This window comes from Tamandua tetradactyla, chromosome 22 (genome assembly GCF_023851605.1).
Source record: "Tamandua tetradactyla isolate mTamTet1 chromosome 22, mTamTet1.pri, whole genome shotgun sequence".
Taxonomy (NCBI): domain Eukaryota; kingdom Metazoa; phylum Chordata; class Mammalia; order Pilosa; family Myrmecophagidae; genus Tamandua; species Tamandua tetradactyla.
This window is the reverse complement of record NC_135348.1, coordinates 27,058,625-27,078,741: the sequence shown is the minus strand read 5'-3', so window position 1 is coordinate 27,078,741 and position 20,117 is coordinate 27,058,625. Positions and strand designations below refer to the sequence as shown.

Here is a 20,117-nt window from a genome sequence, read left to right as displayed (position 1 = left end):
AGTGACATAGGCCATATGTAGCCCATAAAGTTCGCAAAATATTAGTAATGTGCCTCTACAAAAAGGCACACAGGCCCCTAGACTGTCAGAGTCAATGGATGAGCCCAGCAGACCCCACTTCTGAGCTCATTTTCCCTTATGGGTAAATTTGGATTTTCTATAGTTTCTGGTCTTCAAGAATTTCTCTTACTTTCCTGCCAGCTTAGCAATGCATCTTAGAGGGGATTTTTAATATTTTATCCATTATTGTTAGGCATTCGGTAGTTGGGGGTTTCTCTGGAAATCTAATCCCCTACGATGCATGAGAAAGCTCTCCTTCACTTCCTTTCAAAGCAAGTTCACTGCCATAAAAGGGACTAAGAGAAAGACAGGCTGTGGCCTGAGAGCCAGTTTTGGAAAGCTCAATCAACACAATAACCTATTTTATTTTGTTTGTTTATGTATTCATTTATTTCGTTGTTTTTCTAATCTATTTTATTTTGAAGGGGTGAGTCGAGAACGTAATCACACTCATTGTGAATGTTTTTCCCCTTAAGCTTTGCTTTAAGTGTTTAGTTGACTTTAAAAAAGCATTGTGGTGGTTGTCACAGATCACAAATGTAGTAATTCATTTGTTTGTTTACAACAAGAAATGTCTCATTTTAGCCACTTTCAAGTCATACCTGGGGCTTTTAAGGCAATCAGCTTTCAGGCACGGCTAAAATTAGACAGCCCTCAGCAGGGCTCACTCACCAGGGACTGATTGTGTGTGTGTGTCCTTGTGAGTGTGTCCCTGGGCGAACACATCCTTCTGATTCTGCATCCAGATTAGAATTGTCCTAGATCAGGGAGTGCCTCCTGATTATAAAATAATCCTCCTATTAATGTAACAAAAACCAACGTTCAGAGCGTCTTGCTTTCTGTCTTGAGATTTTGAGCAGTCTGGAGGTCCCTGCCCGTTCCTGCCCAGTTTGTGCAGACCTCACCAAAGTCCTAGCCCTGCCTCTGTCCCTGATACACATCCTCTCTTTCTTCTCCCCCTTCCTTCTCCTCATCCTGGTTTTGAACAGAAAGAATGAGGAAGAGAGAACGTCAGAGCGGTAAGAGGCAAATGGACCGCCTTTAATTTTCCATGGCATAAAATAAGGTCTGTAAGTTACATATAGTTAGCTACCGGCATTGTACCCTCTGTCCAGAGAAAATTCCCTTGAAATTAGACTTTCTGGGAGTTTTGCCGATGGACAAAGCATCAGGCGCAGAGCCCAGAATGATGTAATTTTATTCTCATGTCTTCCTCTATAGTGTGCTTACATTCTGTAATTAACTTCTCTGCTCTTGCATTTATTTGTAGATATTGATGCTGCTTCCAAAGCTCTAAATTACGTTCTTTTTTCCCTTTAGAGATTTGAGACCCTTGGCTCCCATTCGATGTACAATATCAGTGACAGCTGTGTTGTGTATACAGCTCCCGTAGCAACCAAGTGCAGTTGCCCACCAGTGAAAGCTGGCCCCGCTTTCTCCCTTGACTATTCAGTAAATGATCCTTAAGAACAAAGAGGGTAAGATGGTTAGAGAGCAGCCCAGAGGGGGCAATTAGGTTAGGGGTCTTGGCTGTGGTCAGATCTTCAGGAAGTTCCCAGGTGGAGAGGGAAGGGCATGTCTTTCACAGCAGAAAAGCTTGAGGATGTTTGGGGGGTTTAATTTGCACCTCTGGGTGTGTCGGAGGACACTAACCTCCACTGCTGGAAGCCCGAAGGCTGCACGCGAGGCCCTGTGAGTGGAAATCAGTGCAGGGAGATCTAATCCCAGCGGGCACCGGGATTCCCCGGCCTGTGGCCACGCAGTGTGAGGTCCCTTATTTTTTTCACAGTCAAGAACAAAGAGTCATCCTGAGACTTGAAGGAGATGCTATACCAGTGAATTTGATGAAATAAGAGGTGCAATAATTTCTATTCTTGGGTTGCTAAGGATGATGGAACTATTGTTCTAAAAAGTCTCATAAATGCGAAACCTTTCTCAGCCCACCCAAATGTCTCATCAGCCGGCGCTCTCTCTCCTCCACGGATAGTCATGATCATACAGCATAAATAATTTACCTCCCCCCTAATCTGGCACAAAGCCTCCATCCTCCAAGGCAAGGAGCTCAGTAGCAATGCTGACAATAGAAGGAATTAAGAAACTTAGAAAAGAAGCAAACGCATTTTTTGTACTTTTTGAGTAGGGTTAGTAGTTTCGCCCAGACTACCCAGACGTAAACGTTAACAGAATAGTAGGAATCAAGTGGTAAAGCGGGCCTAGCTGGTTTATTACAAAGTTCTGGGGAGTTTTAACTTTTCCATTCTCAAAGGGACACACGCTGCTTGGCTGGCCCATACGGTGGAGTTTCTGGGGTGGTGGAGGATGGGGCCTCTCCTTCCCCGGGCAGTGTCAGGAAGCCACGGCCACCACCCACTGCTCCCTGGGCCTGTGTAAGCAGTGCCCAGTGACCTGTTTCCTGGGATACGTCTACTCGAGGTGAGGCTGGCAGTGCAAACATTGCATGCTTGACATTTTCCGGGTAAACTCAGCGCATTGGGAGAAAGGAAGCAAGAGGTTGTGGCTATACAAGATAGAGAGGTGGGAACGAAGCCCAGCAGGGCTTTTTCTCCCCTAATCCTCAATATGATCCTTGAAAAAGGAGAATTCTATCATGAATCAGGTTCTGAAAAGCTGAGTTTGCAGAGTGAAATAAGTGACTTTTCTCAGGTCTTCTGAAAGGCTTTTAATCACGGTCGTGTATTTTATGAAGTCTTAATACGGTTTAGTTGACCTTGGGGCTCTTTGCTATAATTTCCAGCATATCCCACAACGTGGCCCACGAAGCACCTTGCTCAATGTAGGAACCTCTGGTTTATCAGAAAAATTGCAGAGGTTGGAGTCCTGACAGATGGCTTCTAAATCCTCAGTGATAGGATAAAACCCTCAGATGCCAGCTTCATTGCTTGACAAAAGGTTTCTGTGCAGATAAAGATTGACATAATGCTAACATAAACGTAGTTTAAAGCGACTTATTCTGTGGCACAATCATTATCCTTACTAAGTGTCCCCTTAGAATATGTTTGAACCTGCAAATTCAGTCTGAACTGGCCCGAGCGCAAGCCTCCGTCGCGCTAACGTTTAGCATTTTCTGCATCGCCGTTCTCCCTTTGGGTAGGAAGGAGCTTCAGGAGACCACAGCACTCAGTATATATAGTTTGAGTTTTTTTTCCCAGTAGATTCTGTGGACTCCCCAGCTCCTTGAGTGGCTCCCGGAGAGGTGGACGGGTCTACGCTGGACTGCACTTTGCATTCCCAGCTCTCTCTGCTCCTTCAGGGGACGTCAGCAGGCATCCTGGGTTGGCCACACACAGGCCAAAGAGCAAGAGAGTTTCATAGCAGGGATCGTAACAAATAGGGGTGTCCCTCCTTTCGTACCTTTCCCAGGCTGGCAGCCCCCTTCTTTTCTATTTTCTTAGACCTCCCTTGTTCATTTCAAGGAAGTGCCACTTAAAAATCCTTCAGAGGTGTAAAAGAAAACATAAAAAAAAAGGTCTGGCTGACCCACATCTGACAGGCCCAGAGTATAATAACCCTGGGGATAAGGCCACCTGCCCCACGAGGCACCCACCCTGCCTGGTCGCTTCCAGCCCGCCCCTCAAGCTAGTTTAATGTCGCTTCTTCCTCTGAACTGCTCAGAATCTTTCAATCAATCCACTCCCAGGGACTCAGCTTAGAGGATGACTGGTGCCTGGTACTTGACTTACTTGAAGAAAATGAGAAATTAAAATTCCACTGAGTGCGTGTGTGTTTTAACATAAACGTGATTTAACTGTCACTGTCAGTGTTTTAACAGCCTCTGGAACTCAGGAGCAGGCAGCGCAGTTAGGAAATATGGATGACACACACACCAGCATCTGATTCCATTTTATTAAAAAACAAAACCAAACAAAATTTTGCAATGGAATTCACAATCCTTGTCTTAAAATGTTTATGGTTACAATATATATATATATATTTTACCAGTCCATAGTAACACGATTGCACTTATTTACATTATAATCTTGTATGTAACAAAAATAGCCATGTTGTACGATTGAAGGTTTCCAACTACCATCGTTACACATTTCACCACTAGCCCAGTATGAGACAATCTGTTTATGCACTCCAAGCACATAGAGAAGAAAATAAAGTAAAATAAAAAGTCCGTGTCCCCTAAAAGAAGACAAATCCCAAAGAGAATTTTTCTTGATTTCTGTGTGTTTAAAGAGAGATATATAAAGTGCTTTGGAAGGACTAGGGTAGGTGCCTGAGGGGGCTGGTGGGTGGGTGGAGCAAGAAGGAGAAAAGGATTTAAAAGAAAAACAAACAAACAAAACTACACTACCTTAACTAACCACTGAAATAGGCCTGTGACTTTATCAGTAACATGACGTTTGGGTAAAATGGCTGCATAATCCACGACGACAGTATTTCATTAGTTAAAAGCTAACAAAGCTCAAATTAAAAACTACTTGCGCAAATGCCATCAGGAGTGACTTCTATGATTTTTGAGTCAGAAGACCAAAATCTCAGTATAGAGACTGCAGATAAAAGCTGCACTGGAACTTCACATATATGATCTTCAGAACTGGCTAGAAAAGAGGATCCAGATGAAATTATACCTGTGACCTTATTCATTTTACCCTAAAAACATACAACGTGTGTTTACTAAGCAAAAATAAATCCATTGAAATTTCCTCTTGCTATCGGGAGGTATAAAAGATCATTTAATGATGCCATGTTAATTAATTCATTGCAGCAGATGGTTCTTCAGTGGAAAATAATAATGTGGCGTATGATTGGTGTTAAAATAGGTAGGGATTTTTTCTTTCCTTCACATTTTAAAACTGGCAGTTGCTGGTAATGGTCTGCAGACTACAAAATCAGGTGTCACATACGTAATGCTTGGGAGGCTTCCCTAGAAACTAGAATAATCATCTCCCAGCCCATGAGCATTGTAAAGAACAGTACCCATATTATTTCCAGGAAATAGATGGAATGTAACTTTTCACAAGTACAAAATTATTTCAAGTTTTCTAAATATAAGGGACATCCCACTATAAAAATAACAGCCCCTCCCCACCCTTCCCCACCCCTACATCTCTTTCTAATTATAAAATGGTATAACCATTTCAGATCAGTAATGTGAAAGCAGGAAGTAAATATATTATTATATACATGTACAAAACAGGTCAGTATTTCACACCATTTACATTCATATCAAAGAAGTCTGTTTATTGATCTTCCTTTGCAATTTCACAAGAATAAGGTTGAGATAAATTACAAAATAATCAGGCCCTTGTCTTATAATTCTGCATAAACATTTCAGCCAGATGCATCTTCTTTGAAAACAGAGCAAATAACACGCTTCAACATTTTGCAGAAGAAAGGGCAGCTGATGGAGAGATCTTCTGGGGGGCTTCTCATTCCACTTCTCAGAGTTTGTGGCATTCTTTCCTCTTTTGGTAAACAGGGACCAAATTCTCAACTACTGTATCATGAAAGGCAAATTACTTGGCGAAGAAATGGTGACCCAAGTCCAATTAATTTGCCGGAAGAATAAAGCAGATGATTCCAGCAGAGGGCGCCCTGCCCCCTTGCAATTTCATCCTGCCAAACAATAAGTTCTGGCTATGCCAATGCAAATTCAGACCGATAAGCCGGTCTGCCAGTCCTTCTCCAATCGCTCTACTATCAACTAGTTCAGGCAACAGTTTAAAGAGTGGGATACATTATAATTTGCTAATTCTTACCCATGAAAATTATACATGAAAATTCTTTGGCTGTTTAAAATCTTAACATTCTCAAACAACATTCAGAGTTCCATAAAACACTAGATCTGTGGGAAACTTGAGAGTAAAAGGGACAGGGCACGACTCTTACAGATGATGTGGTTCCAAGGCTACTATACCTTTTAGATTTCTGGCTTCAGTACGGTTCAATCACTGCCTGTAAGGGAAAACTCCCTCAAATTGCAGAGCTTCCTTCCACATGCCACTCATCTTCGCTTTTACTTATGAGAACACAAGGAGAAAATTAAGTTGGCCAATGGAAGAAATATGCGTCCATTTGGATGGTGAGCAATCTTTGGTTTATAGAGCACACATGATCCTCACATGTCTCCTGCTTGTCCAAACCCTCCCCTTCGGTAAGATGACAGGCCACAGAGAATGCTGAGCCATGAGTGGGGGTAACTCAGAGGAAGGGCCCTTTTCCGTGGATTTCCCCCCTTGCTCTGTTCAGCTCTGCAGAGCTTTTGAGAGATGCATATTCTTTCTTTAACAAATATTTATCAAAGTGGCCATGCGGCAAATGGCTTTCTAGCAAGTGCAAACTTCAATAGTACCTAAGGACTAGAAGGTCTTTGATCACTGAAGTTTCTGAAAAAGCCACTAGATTATGAAGCACTTGAGACAGCCATGGTTCAGAGGGCAGTAAAGAGAGGTGTGACTGATTCAGCGTGTTCTTTTGTAGAATAAGCCATTTTTGCAATGACATGGCCAGGTAATGAATGTTCCACATCTATGATCTGGGACCACTTCATTACTTCTGCAGATAATAATTTTAGTGCCATCAAAAGACACAAAGTGGCACTAAATAGTGGGTCTTTATATTGACCTGTGGGTCTTTACAAATCGCTGTTACTATTTACAAAGGGCAAGGGGTTGTGAAACAAGGAGAAAAGCAGAGAAAGGGGAGAGGAAAGTGATTGGAAACTGCTATCTGCTTCTCAGCATGAATTTCTTTGTCATGCAATCCCATCCTTTTTTTGCCGTGCCATTCATGAGTGTCTCAAGGAAAAACACACAAGCAAACAGAATACCCGAAAACAAATAAACAAAGAAACAGAAGGCAGTTCTAAATCTTGGGGATAAGCATTTATTCAGGGAGTGCACCCACGATATGTCCATTGCGGAAGCGTTTCTGCCGTGTCCTTCCCTGACTGGGCATCCTGCCACCCTCTTTTCTGACTTCCTGCAGCCTACTGCCCCCACCTCCTTTAATTGCCATCATCAGGTGGGTTCAGCCTTTCCGGCCATGCCACAGCATTGATAAGCCCTCTTCTGAGGTGCAGAGCCCTGCACAAGAAACTCCGCCCCACTGGCCACAGGAGGGTAATCGCTTTGGGCCTCTTTCCCCATTTTAGGAAAGAAGAGGCCTCAGGTCACTTACTGAGAGCAAGTTCTTGTGCTTTGATGTTAAGAAACAAGAGTGGACCTCGGATCCACTATACCCCACAAGGCTTTACAAGAAACCCTAACTCTGGGAGCCTGTGGTGAACTAGGCAGGTTACAGCTGCTGGGGGTGGGACATACTGAGTTTAGTTCATATTCGGCTAATTGTTACCTTGCCTTTACTTGCCTTGGGGACTTTTTTGGTAAGGAAGGCTAAAATTATAATAATAATTTAAAAAGGCAAGAGCTCTCGGTTGTTTAAGGACAAATTAATAATATGAGAAGGGTGTGAAAATCAGGCTAACTCTATCAGGGAGCATCTTAATTTGCCTTTACAACAACAAACTGGTTTTTCTCATCACAGATAAAGACATTGCCGCACAATAAAAAGAAGAAAATTAATAACAACACAATCATAACGATGATACTAATTCCATACATCTAAAGTCACTGCTGTTTTTTGCCCTGAATGCTATTTGAGAGATTCTTGCAAAAAAAGAAAACAAAGATATAAGGGGGGTGGGGCGAGGCAGGGGTGGGGAGAAGGAAAGTGGGGAAAGAATGAATGTGAATTTGTGGGCAGTCAAAGAGACAAAGAAAAACAGAGATCAAAACAGAGGCACAGGTAGAATAGAGACAGAAATTTAAGTGATGGAATAAAAACGAAACAGAACAAAACAAAACAAAAATCCCCACAAAAATCCACCACCAGGAATTGCCTCAGTGGTCCTAGCATCAGTTTGGGCTCTGCACTTGCTCCATTGTGGGGTGACTCTGTAACCCAAATTTTCTCTAAGAGTTTTGGTTTAATGAAATTTCATTGTTTTCGGTAAAGGTGATACTTTCAATGCATAATTAAATGTCACTTAATTTTTATGCTCTGTAAGAACTCCCATACAAGTGAAATTTGTAAATAAGAAAGAATCCTTTGTTAAGCTATCTGTCATTGTTTTTGGTTCTGAAACTGTGGTTGCTGCAGGGATTTAGAGCAATAACTGAAGTGGCCACTGGGTGTTGCGATGACCAAACCCATGAAATTTCCAGGTATGTTTCCACTAGAAAGTGGGAAAAGTTAAGAAAAAAGAAACTCTTTGGACAGAGCTTTGCCTCCATGATTGCAATCAAGCAATCGTTACCATGCAATGACAAAATAGGTAGGGTTATTTATTTATTTATTTGCCAATTTTAACTTTCAACCTTCTCCAAATCTTTTCCCTGCCTAGATGATAGGAATTGACATTTCATTGATAATGAAACCCTGGAGAAGAAATCAGTATTCAGAGGCTCTATTCATGATCAGGGCTCAGTTATTCCCAAAGGGACCAGCCAACACAAGAGGTAGCAATGCCAAGAGGTGAGCCTAACTTATTCTAAGTGAATGAAATGTTCCCTTTCTCCCCCCACAGCCTTGGGGAGAGGCGAATACTGACTTCTGATTTGAAGGTTGGCCGCAGGAGGTGGTCACAGTTCACTAAGAAGACACGGATGATCACTAGCTCCAAAGACCCACTTTTATCAAGGCCACGTGAAGTCATATGTACCTTCCCACTCTTTCCTCCCAAATCCATGAGGGGCTTGGGGACACCGAGTCAGGGAAAAGGCCTTTTGCCAAATGAGAAGACCTAGAAGTTAAGGTCAAGTTGGATGACCAGAGTATGCATTTCTCCTCAGTTCCTAAGTGCCATAAATCACTAACTAGACTGAAGGTTCGTCATAGACTTGAGGGACGTAATTTTGTTTCTGCTGGAAATCAACATGGTTTGTGTGACTTTTAAAAACACAACTGGTCAGAGCAGTCCCAGTGAAGGATACCGGACATCAGTGGTGTGACGAGAAAGTTCAAGCAGACATTTCAGAAAGGGCTGCCCAATCTTTACTCATTCCAAAATAAACTGGTCTACAGGCCTCTCATTAGGCAACTTGGGTGCATCTAGTTCTTTCAAGAGGTAATTAAGGTTTTAACCTTTTTTCTTTTGTGAGACTCTGGAGAAGTTCTAGATCTGCACTGTTCAATTAGTAGTCATTTGCCACATGAGGCTATTGAGTGCTTGAAATGTGGTTATTCTGCATTGAGTCTGCAAGTGCTATAAGTGGATTTAGAAGACTTGGTATAAAAAAAAGAATGCAAAATATTTCACATGAATTCCATGTTAAACAATAACATCAGATTAAATAAAGCATATCATTAAAATGATTTTCACCTGTTTCTTTTTAAGGTGGGGCCACTAGACCATTTTAGCTTAACTTTGTGACTCGTATTATATTTCTATTGGCCAGTGTTGGTCTTGACTCTCACTACAGAAAATTGTACACCTGCAAATCCACATAAAGTCTGCATATACTTTTAGATGGTTCACACACTCTTGATCTGTGAACCACTGGGTCTCTCTTCTTTGGGGACAAGCAATGAAAATGATCCTAAGGGAGGGCTATTTCCCTTTCTTTTGAACTCTTCCATGCTAGATGAACTTCCCTTTAACTACCAAAGACACAGAAAATCCTCCAGGAACAACTTTTCCTGAAGGGCAAACCTCCCAGGCTCAGTAGGTTTGCAGTGGGAGCTCCCTGGGGCTAGATTCACAGGCCTGAGATTGGCCTCTTGGGTGCCTCCTTGTCTTGTGCAGCATCGTATAAGAGGCTGCTGGAGCCAGGGCTTATATATGCAAATAATTCCTGATTTACTGGCCACTGGCAGGGAAAGATGACATTCAGCAAAGAGAGGACTATACTATTCAAAAGGCTCTCTCAGGGTACTTATATATTTTTTGCTGCTGGAGTATCCTTCTAATTCCACTTGACTTAAGTTAATACCAGAATTTATTTGGGGCAAAGCTGACTGAAGAGTGGGTAGGTGATACAGGCTTATGCTGACTGAGAAAAAGAAACACCTGAGAAGCTAAGAAATCCCCACAGACACTCTCTGCACTCATAACTAGAATATAAAGGTATCTGGTCAACCAGAGACTGCAGACCCTGTGTCTACATGCAGTTTCAAAACAAGGCAAAAGAAAACAACTCCCACTTGGACTTAAACTTCAGTCACTTGGATATCCACTCTCAGCAGCATCAAATGCCAAAACTCAAAGGCTATTATCTGTTTTGTATCAAGGAACTCTGTTTTCCCAAGCTATGAAGTCTGCTCTGTGTCATCGCTATTGACGAAAAAATGGGTCCCCTGACAAAATGCTCATCAGTGGTCCTCGGGAGCAGTGGGAATCTTCTTGCTAACCCCCTTGATTTTATAGATGAAAAACTGAAGCCCAGCAAATGTATGGCTGCTTTAGGCCTCTGTGTTCCTGGCTCCCAGCTCTCCACACGTCTCTGCCTGTTTCCCACGCGTGCTACATTGTATTTTTTTTTTTTTACAAGAAGTTTTAGACTCCTAGAGAAATGTGACATTTTGGAAGGCAGTAATCAGTTTCCTTGCCTTGCTGCCTACTTACAAACCATCAAATAGGAGATCTTTAAAGGTGATGGAAAAGAGCAACCAGTGGTCTCCCTTTAAAGGTAAACTTCCCATATTTCAGCAGGCAGCAAGGTTTTCCAGCAGAACCAAACTCTGTTTTTGAATGAGTATTAGTGTAACAAAGTTGGAAAGCACTCATCAAACATATAAATTACAACTCAGTGAGAAAAACTTTTGCAGCTAACCCAAGCAGCGGCATGGCCTTTGCCAACTTCTTGCAGCTAATAAAGTGATCCATCTGATTATCCAAAGAAACCATTCACTTCCTTAGCCAGGCAACTGACAGTCGTCTCTGCACCTGGATAGTATGAATTTATTACAAAATTGCCTGCTGAAAAAAAATAGCACATCTCTGTGATAGTTAGGAAAAAAAAAGAGCAAAAACATAAACGGTTTAAAAACACTGGTAGGTTCTAGTATTTGTTTGTTGCCTCTCTTCCTTTCCCTTTTTGTCTCTCTCAGCCAGGATAAATTTGATTTAGCAAATTCCCACATTGCATTTTTTGGATCAAAGGACTTATAAAATCGCACCTCATTTATTAACTTGCTATCTAGACAAACTCTGGGAGCCCTGGAATGCTATCTGCTAAGGATTCACTGAAATCCTGCTGTGGTCTGGCAAGGTTTAAGGGAAGTGTGTGGGAGCAAAGGTAAAACCTAAGCGACCACCACAGCCACCATCGTGTCTGCCATTGGTCTCGAAATGGCTGGATCTTTTCTAAACCCTCCTGCAGAACCCACTTAAGGCAGTAACAAAAGATGCATTCTAAGCCCTAGGGAAACCACTGCGACAGGCGTTTTGCTTTCAGTGTGAAGACTATGGGGTACCTGGTTTTAAACTAGGCTTGCTGCTCCAGCTACAAGCCCTCCGGCTGTAACGACTAGCTTTAATGTCCTGCAGGGGAACTCTGTGTTCAGAATTGCAGCCAAAGACCGTACAAACCAGAGGAATTGAAGTGCCTCCCCTGAGAGGACCCCTCTCATGTCATGTGGGCTCTTGCAGAGCTCGGCAAGTGGAAGCCAGGATGATGTTGCTTCATATAATGAGCAGTATGGCCTCAGCAGACTCAGAGATTAATGTTGGGGTCTCTGGCAGCTGGGATTTTCCAGACCCACGTAAAAGAATTTAGATTCTTAATGAAAGCCGGCTTTTAGACTATTTCACGGTGCTGGAGCACTTCCCAAAACCATGCACACTTCATGCTGAGAGAGGACAAGGCCATAAATCTCAGAGATGGAATACAAATTGATCATAGCAGGAACAGGCGCTCCTAAGCAGAACTTGTATAAAAGCTGGGGTGAATAAAAGAAACAACAGAGAAGTGGATGTAAACTACAAATAGTTTTTAAAAAGAAACGGCTAAAGAAATCAAACAACATTCCAGAAAGAAGGACAATAAGACTGAAGGACTGGAAAAGACTGAAATGAAACTAAGAAACCCTACAAGCGTCCTTTTAGTCACTGTTTTAGGAGCTTCTGACACACTGTCTGCAAAGACATGGGAGGGAACATCAGCTTTCAGGTGCCAAGCTGCGAAGGCCATGGTCTGTTGTAGAGATGGAGAAACTGCATCCTGATTAACGGGACTTTGGATATTGCTTTTCGTTACCATTCTTGAACGGAGCACCCTGGAGTCGCCAAGGTGTTTTGGAGGTGTGTGTGCCTGGTCCAGGTCTCGGGGCACTCCTCCCTTCCTTTTCCTTGGGCCCTACCATCCCTTTTGGTATATTTGCCATTTCAAGATTTCACCTCTTCACAATCTTGGTCAGTGGAAAGTTCTACATCAGAAAGTCCAACTTCCATTGCCATGATCAGCGAGATGTCTGAATCACTGCTTACCGCTGGCTCTTGTTCACCTGCAGGGGTGGAAAAAAGCAAAGTTCATGGTAAACACTGGGCTGTGTCTCTGGGTGCTGGCTATTTCTTTAAAGGCAAGGGAAGGTAGTAGAAGAATACATTATTTTGTCAAATTTCCAGTTCGAGCCTTATTGCACATCATGCACAAAAATAAATTCTAAATGGGACAAAGAGTTAAATGTAAAAACAATACTGTAATAAACTCAAAGAAAATAAAAGCTCTAAGTATTATATCTAAATGGGGAATTATATATCTAAGTGAAGAAAGACATTCTACATGGAAACACAATTGTGGAATTCACAGAAGACTGACAAATGGGCATGACATTTGGCATGAAAAACGAAAAGGTATAGAACAACCTGGGGATATGTGTAAAAATTTCACCATAAAAGGATTGTATCTTAACACATCAAGAACTTTTAGATCAATAAGAAAAACACAGTCCAATAGAAAAATGTGCAAAGGTTACTGGTATACAATTCACAGACGATTGTAACACAAATGACCAATAAAAATGAGATACTTCTTTTTGTCTATGAACTTTCACTCTGTAAAAAGGTGTTACAACAAAGGATACACTGAGGTAGGAACTTGGATATATTACATGTAAAACTCTAAAATTTTCCCCTAGAATATATTATAGGGAAATAATCAGAGATGCAAAAATATTCATTTAAGCATTATTTATAGCAGCACAACATTGCAAGTAACTTGCACAGTGGAGGAAAGGCTGAATATGTTACTCCTAAAGGATACTCTTCTTGTAATAGCCACTAATGTTTCTGAAGAATTTATGGCTTCATGAGAAAATGTTCACAGTGCACTGTTAAGTGAAAACAGAAGTATTCAAAGCTTTATATGCAGTGAAATCTGCAGAAAGAGTTAACTAAAAGCAATTGCACTTAAATACTAACAAGAATTGTGTTTAGTTGGGGGGGATTATATTTATTTTCTTTTCATTTTTTTTCCTGTTTTTATTCCTAAACATTCTGCAATGAGCCTTTGTCATTCATTCTTTCAAGACATTTTAATTGAGTCCCTACTGTGTGCCAAGTGCTATGCTAGATGCTAGGGATGTAGGTGGGAGTAAGACAGAATACCTGGCTTCAGGGAACTTACTGTGTTGTAGGCAGGCAGACCATTTACTGGGCAAGTACAACACAACTACGATGAAGAATGTACTGGCCATTACAGCACTAGGCCAGAAGGCTAAAGTTATTTGCTGGGTCAGAGAAGGCGTCTCATAGGGGGCAATGGCTAAACTGAGTCCTAAGGGATAATTTGTATTTTGTACAGATGAATAGGAAGGTGGCATCTTTTAGGTAATAGCGACAATATGTACAAACAGATGGCTGCAATTCATCGGGAGCCTTGTGCAGGTGGACAACAGAGTGTATTTCAATATGATAGAAATGTAAAGTCAAGATGGGGCGTACAGACAGGGGATGCTGGGAGGCAAGTTGCATACAGACAGCTCTAAAACCAAAAGTTCTTCTATGCTCCCTACAGAAGAAACAGAGCTGAAAGACGTGGTGACTTCAGCAAGGTGGTGGGGTGAGAATTTCCAGGGTTCCTGACAGAATGTTTTCCCCCGGTTCCTCTGATTTGTTTGTTTTTTTCCATTATTAGAGAGGTTGTTGGTTTACAAAAAAAATCATGCAGAAAGTACAGGGTTCCCATCCCCAAAATAGTTTTCCCTCCACACTGGCAAGCTGCCGTGAGCCCTGCTGCACAGGCCCACTCCGTCTGTGCCCACACATTCATATTTTTTTCCAGTTGCCCAAATCTTGTTGCTCTTGTCCCTTCTTCCATTCTCCCTGGCCATGTATATCTATGTCCTAAAAATCCCTTTTCATATGGTTTCAGTAGACTGAAAATTACACTGGAAGCCCTTTTTAAGGCTATATTGTGGGAAGTTATTTTCAGAACACATTGTCCATTCTCTGAATATTAAAATATGGTAGAATATGTTCTAAGTAGTGAACAATGAAATAAATGATCAAAGGAATTATTTTTAAAAATAGAAAATGAAAAAATATTGTGGACATTTTGGATATAATCTGGGAGTGAAAATAGATAATAATCCATTCATAATTTTCTACTTCATAAATTTGAAAGTCATTCCCAGTTATTAATCTGTATTATTTCGCCAGTAGTTGTCCCAGACTACTTTGATTTCAAATCAGCTATGTTATAATGTGGATATCCATTCAGGAATTGTCATTAGATTTCCTGAAATTAAGAAGCTAGTTAGAGTCACAAGAATTGGTCAGGAACTTAAAGGATTTAACTAACTGGTTAACTATATGGTATATATATATGTATGTATATGTATAGATATGTAAACACACATACTAGCAGCTTCATTTAAAAAATCCCTTTTCATGGGGTTTCAGGAGACTGGATGCAGTTTCATTTGTTCAATCCACTCCTTTTATTCAGGGTTATGCAATACTTTTACAATGAGAAATATATATATGTATTTGTCTGTAAAAGAAGGTTTAGACTAGAATTAGAGCCCTTTCCAATTTAACGGCCTATACCTGTATGTGTTCATGGCAAGCTAATATAGTGCCTCAGACATGGTGGGTTATCAAAAAATAGCTGTCTAATAGAACTACCACTAAGAAACAAAGTTGTAAGTCTTTGTCTTTTCTCAAATACTCAAGGCGATTTTTAAAAAAGATTTTCTTGACCAAAAAGAAGGCCTGCTTATTGTATATTCAGTGCAAGTACGCATTAACTAGGGAATTTTTTACTTGGAAATGTAATGAACACTGAAATATTCTTTATTACTAGAGATTTAAAAAAATGGAGATTAAACTCCCTATAGAGGAAACTTACCAGTGGCCCATCAACCAGTTCATCTTGTAAGAGGCCAACACTTTCAGCTCACAATCAAACTGGGAATCCACCATGTTGCTCATTATGGAGTGATTTTATGACTTCCATATAGATTTAGTAGGAGGAAAAGGTGCCACAGATAACGAGCTACCTTAGTTATAGTTGCATGGAGACAGAGCTCACTGTTACCTGAAGTGCCAGCTTCTCACCTTTGAAAGGGAAAGGGGCCATGGAGACTGCTATAACCAAGGCTGCTAAATTTATGGTGCCATTTTGGAAATTAAAATTGCCCTGCACAACTCAAGGCAAAGATGAATTCAAGTCAATAAAAGTAGAAAGATTTAAAAAATAAAAATAATGGTTCAATTTCTATGAGGTAATGCTGCATCTAACTTATCATGTAAATGCTTTCTATTTAAAAATTCTATCTGAAGACGTTTTAAGTTATTCATTAGTAGGTTTTGTTTTTAATTGAATTTGGTTTGTTCCACAATTTTTTAAATTGAGAAAACTTCACACATACATTCTCTATATGTTCCATAATTTTTAAAAACAGGGTTTTATCCTTTATCAAGGCAGATGTTTTACTTTGAGGCCACAACAATACAAACTACAGTACAAGCTGTAGGGAAATATTTAGAAGGATCTCTGTAGGTGGTACTGATTGGGGATTGTAAAGTGGCTATTAACAGCATAAATATTCACCGAATTTTGCCTCCCTCCCTGTAAAAGTTAATGGAAAACTGATGTAAAAATAACATTGCCCTTATCTGACTCTTGTAACAACTTTTGAAGTAGGTATTTTTATTTCCACTTCACAGATGAAAAACATTCATAGGAGCCTTTGACACAGTAGTATGATACATATATATATATATATATATATATATATATATATATTTTTTTTTTTTTTTTTCAGGCTCTGAAAAGACATTGAGGGGTTTTAAAAAGGAAGAATATAATCCAATTAATATTCCAAAAGATCACCTTTGCTGTTAGGTGAAGAATGGGTTACAAAGGACAAAGGGTGGAGAAAATCCAGTTAGAAAATCACTGTGGCAAAAGATGAAATATAAAGGTGGTTTTCTGTAGCAGTAGGGATGACAGGAAGGGAAACTGAAGAAATATTTTAGAAGAAGGATCTGCAGAAAAGTGCTGGATTTGAGAAGGGCAGCAAGAGAGAGGAAAACAGAGAATAAAACGCTTACATTTCTGGAGGAATACCAGTTCCATGTATTGAGCCAAAAAACTCAAAGTGGAACAGATGTTGGGAACAGATCAGCTGTCTTGAACAGCAAAAGAATTAAGTTTTGCATATACTATGTTTGAGGTGCCTGCAGGACGTTGAAGGGAAATGGGATATTGGCAGCTTTATGTATGATTTTAGAATTTAGAGGAGCAGGCCATGGCTATCAATGCAGTTGGGGGCTTCAGCACAGGGAAGGTATTTTAAACCACGGAAATGGCTGAGGCTCCCTGGGGAGAGATTGTAGAGTGAGAAGATAAGCCATGAGCGGACTCCAAGAAGCACCATTACCAAAGACTCAAACTGGTGGCCCCCTTATTACGTTTGTTTGGCCTGCAGAGTCTTTTTTAAAAATGTGAATTAGTTACCAACACTTGAAAGTCAGGATATTACTCTACATGAAGATTTATATTTGTAGTTTATCTTGGAAAAAGAAAGATTTGGCAACACACGGCTGTTTCTCAGATGGAAGTCGCTGATGGGAGGTGAGGCAGGGTTGATCCATCTAACCCAAGCACACACTCCCGCACATCACCACGGCCACCAAATAGTCTGTTCTACTATCTTGTCACCTGCCTGGTCTAAGTTGTGTTTGAAACTTAAGAGGGCAAAAGAATAGTAAAGTTTCTAAAAAGCCTGAAAAATGCCAGGGTGGTAAAAGGAAAAATAGGAGAATATTGTGTCATTGATTAATTCACTTCTTTTCTTTATAATGCCTCTGCTTTTTTCAAACCTCCTTTATAGGCACTGACTGACTCACTATTAAAAATCCATACCCAAGATGAGATACTGTAAATATTGCTGAACTGGCTAGGATGGATTGAAAGATTGATCCTAACTCATCTCATTCTCAGATTGAGCAAATACCTTTATTCTTTATCACAGTGTTAACGAATATCAGATTAGATGGTGGGCAGGCAATACTCTATTATAAATGGAGCTTTGGCCCCTATTTTGTTGATCCGTCACTATTGCTTTATTTCCACATCTAAGGCTAAGTAAAATCCATCAGCAGTCTAAGTGCAATTAACCAGAAAATTCATAGTGGTGGAATTTGTTTTATTAATTCCATTTGGTCAATAAATCATTAATATACTTGGTTGATATAATTCGTCTTTAATACATAAAAGCTTACCCCAAGATTCACAGATTTCCTTTTGTGGACTAGACATTGCAGATCTGTGAGTTTCATATAATAGTCTATAACTGTGGGCCTGGAAAGTCATTAAAATTCCTTCAAGTTCTATGAATACAAGAATCAGAGATCTGCCCTGTCCGCTCTTGGGCAGATCTGGGCAGCCTTTACCACTTCCCTGGTTCAGGCCATTTCACTGTCTTAGTTTGTCAGGACTGCTATGACAAATACCACAGGCTGGCTGCTTAAATGATGGGAATTTATTGCCTTGCTGTTTGGGAGGCTGGAAGTTCAACATCAACACCTTGGCAGGGTTTACTTTCTACAGAGTCTCGTGTTCTGGCACTCCTCCTCATGCGGCACTCTCTTTCCTTGTGTCTGCTGCTCTGGTTTCTGCTCTCTTCTGGTTTCTACTTCTGTGTCCGATTTCCTTTGCTAATGAAGACTTCAGCCACATTGGGTTAAGGCACCCCCTGATTCGTTTTGACCTAATTTAAATAGGATCTTCAAAAGCCCTATTTACAAATGAATTCATACCTTAAATAATAATCATATCTTCAAAGATCCTACTTTCAAATGGGTTCACACCCACAGGAATATAAGACTTGAACGTGTCTTTGTGGGGTGTTTCCATTTTAGAATTCTGTTACATTCCTTCATAGATTCGAGGCACTCGGTAAATATTTGTTGTACTGAAATTAAACTGAAGCTCCTTTCTGTTCATGTAGGACCCGGCTTTTGTATTTTCATAACTAATAATACTAATGTTTATATTAATGTTTATTGAGTACTTACACCCGGGACCATGCTAAGTGCTTTAAAAGATATTCTCTAATTTAGTATTCACAATTAAGCTATGACTTGGGAAGTACTCTTATTTCTGTTTCTATTTTCAGGTTAAAAATTTCCCCAGATCTTATGGCAGTAAGGATGGGAATCAGAATTGGAATCCAGGTCTGCTGACTCTGGAGTCCATGAACTCAGACAAAAGCTGTACTTCAGAGCTGAGATTCTTGTTCCAAGGAGCAATCAACTTGCAGAGGTGTCCTGGTACCTAAAATTATATACACATTTTAATATTTATATGCACATCTGCACTTTTCTGGTGTGAGGGTAGCTTCCATTAGATTCTCTAAGGAACCAAAAAAGGTTAAGAACCATGCACTTAAGAGATTTCGCATCCTAGGTGATTTGGCTATGTTACTTTTTTTCTTTTAAACATGTTTTGGTTTCCATTCCACTGGGGATGTGTTAATGACACGGGAGGTTTCACGTGAAGTCACTGCTTTCCCACTTAATTGTTTCTTGACAAATTTTCAAAGTTAAAGCAGAAAATGATCCTTCCTAGAATGAGGTTTGGTATTTGCTCTACTGCCTGCCTTCTGAAAGAGAGCATAGAGCAGCGGCAGGCTGGAATAAGCCCTTCTCTATGAGGAATTAACAAACATTGCCCTCAGAATAAGTGGTCGCTGTTTTGAGAGAAAATAAATGGTGGTGAATACAATTCCCCAGGTGTCCTGATTCTCCAGCAGCGTTGGTATTCACATGCTGACAGCCGCTCTGCTTCATATAAAAGCTTACTTTCTTCCCTCTACTTGAAAAAAAAAGGTTTCAAAGAAAAATGACATCCTTCCATCCACTGCTACCGATACTTATCTTCTTGAAAATAGGACATCATTTCCAATCAACCCTGTATTATACAAAAGCACCAAGGGGAGACACTTTCAACCAGAATGGCTGAATTATAACACTGCTGTCTCTTAATAGCGTTTCAGAATATCGAGTTTCCTTCAGGCTGGGGCACTGCTTATATATTCCCTGTGGTATTCTTAGTGGGGAAGTCAAATAGATTTCAAATGTAGAGTGTTTCGATAAGCAAATTTGTTCCTTTGCATCCTTTTGCTCAATAAGAATTTCTGAGGGGCTACATTTCTGATTTGGGTTGAACTTTCCCTTTGAAGAGTGGCCTCTGCTGTGTGAGTGACAAGCCTCTGGGCTGCTGTCCTCAGAGGCTGTGCAGTAATAGTGACAATAGTAGACAGAATGCGTCAACTTCTTCTGTGTCAGGCACTGTGCTAAGCAGTCACATACACTATTTATGTTATGCCTACAGGACACTATGAAGGAGATACAGGATCATCTCCATGATTGCTTCACATTTTGCAGAGGATGGCGGTGAACCCCATTTGCCCCAAGTCAAGCAGATCCAAAGTGGCAGAATGGAATCTCAGCCCAAACCAGCGCTGCTGACAGCTGTGCTATTCTGGTATGGCAAAGCTGCTAGATTTCTACTTGGCCACTAAGTTGTTCTCACAGACACCACTTGGGTACCTTTGGGAACTGGCATTCCAAGCTT

At 40.7% G+C, this 20,117-nt stretch overlaps 1 protein-coding gene and 1 long non-coding RNA gene across 2 annotated transcripts in view; one reads left to right on the top strand and one right to left on the bottom strand.

Annotated features, from left to right (window-relative positions):
* Positions 1-984: 984 nt before the first annotated feature.
* On the top strand, positions 985-20,026 carry LOC143666291 (uncharacterized). Its single transcript, XR_013167509.1, has 3 exons — positions 985-1,079; positions 18,658-18,811; positions 19,875-20,026. It is a non-coding gene; the product is annotated as an uncharacterized LOC143666291 (long non-coding RNA).
* RNF150 (ring finger protein 150) overlaps positions 12,089-20,117 on the bottom strand; it is a 286,002-nt gene continuing 277,973 nt past the window's right edge. Inside the window, exon 7 of the mRNA XM_077139966.1 lies at positions 12,089-12,534. Within this exon, the coding sequence (XP_076996081.1) occupies positions 12,416-12,534 (119 nt within the window). The 3' untranslated portion in view covers positions 12,089-12,415. The remainder of the gene's footprint in view (positions 12,535-20,117) is intronic.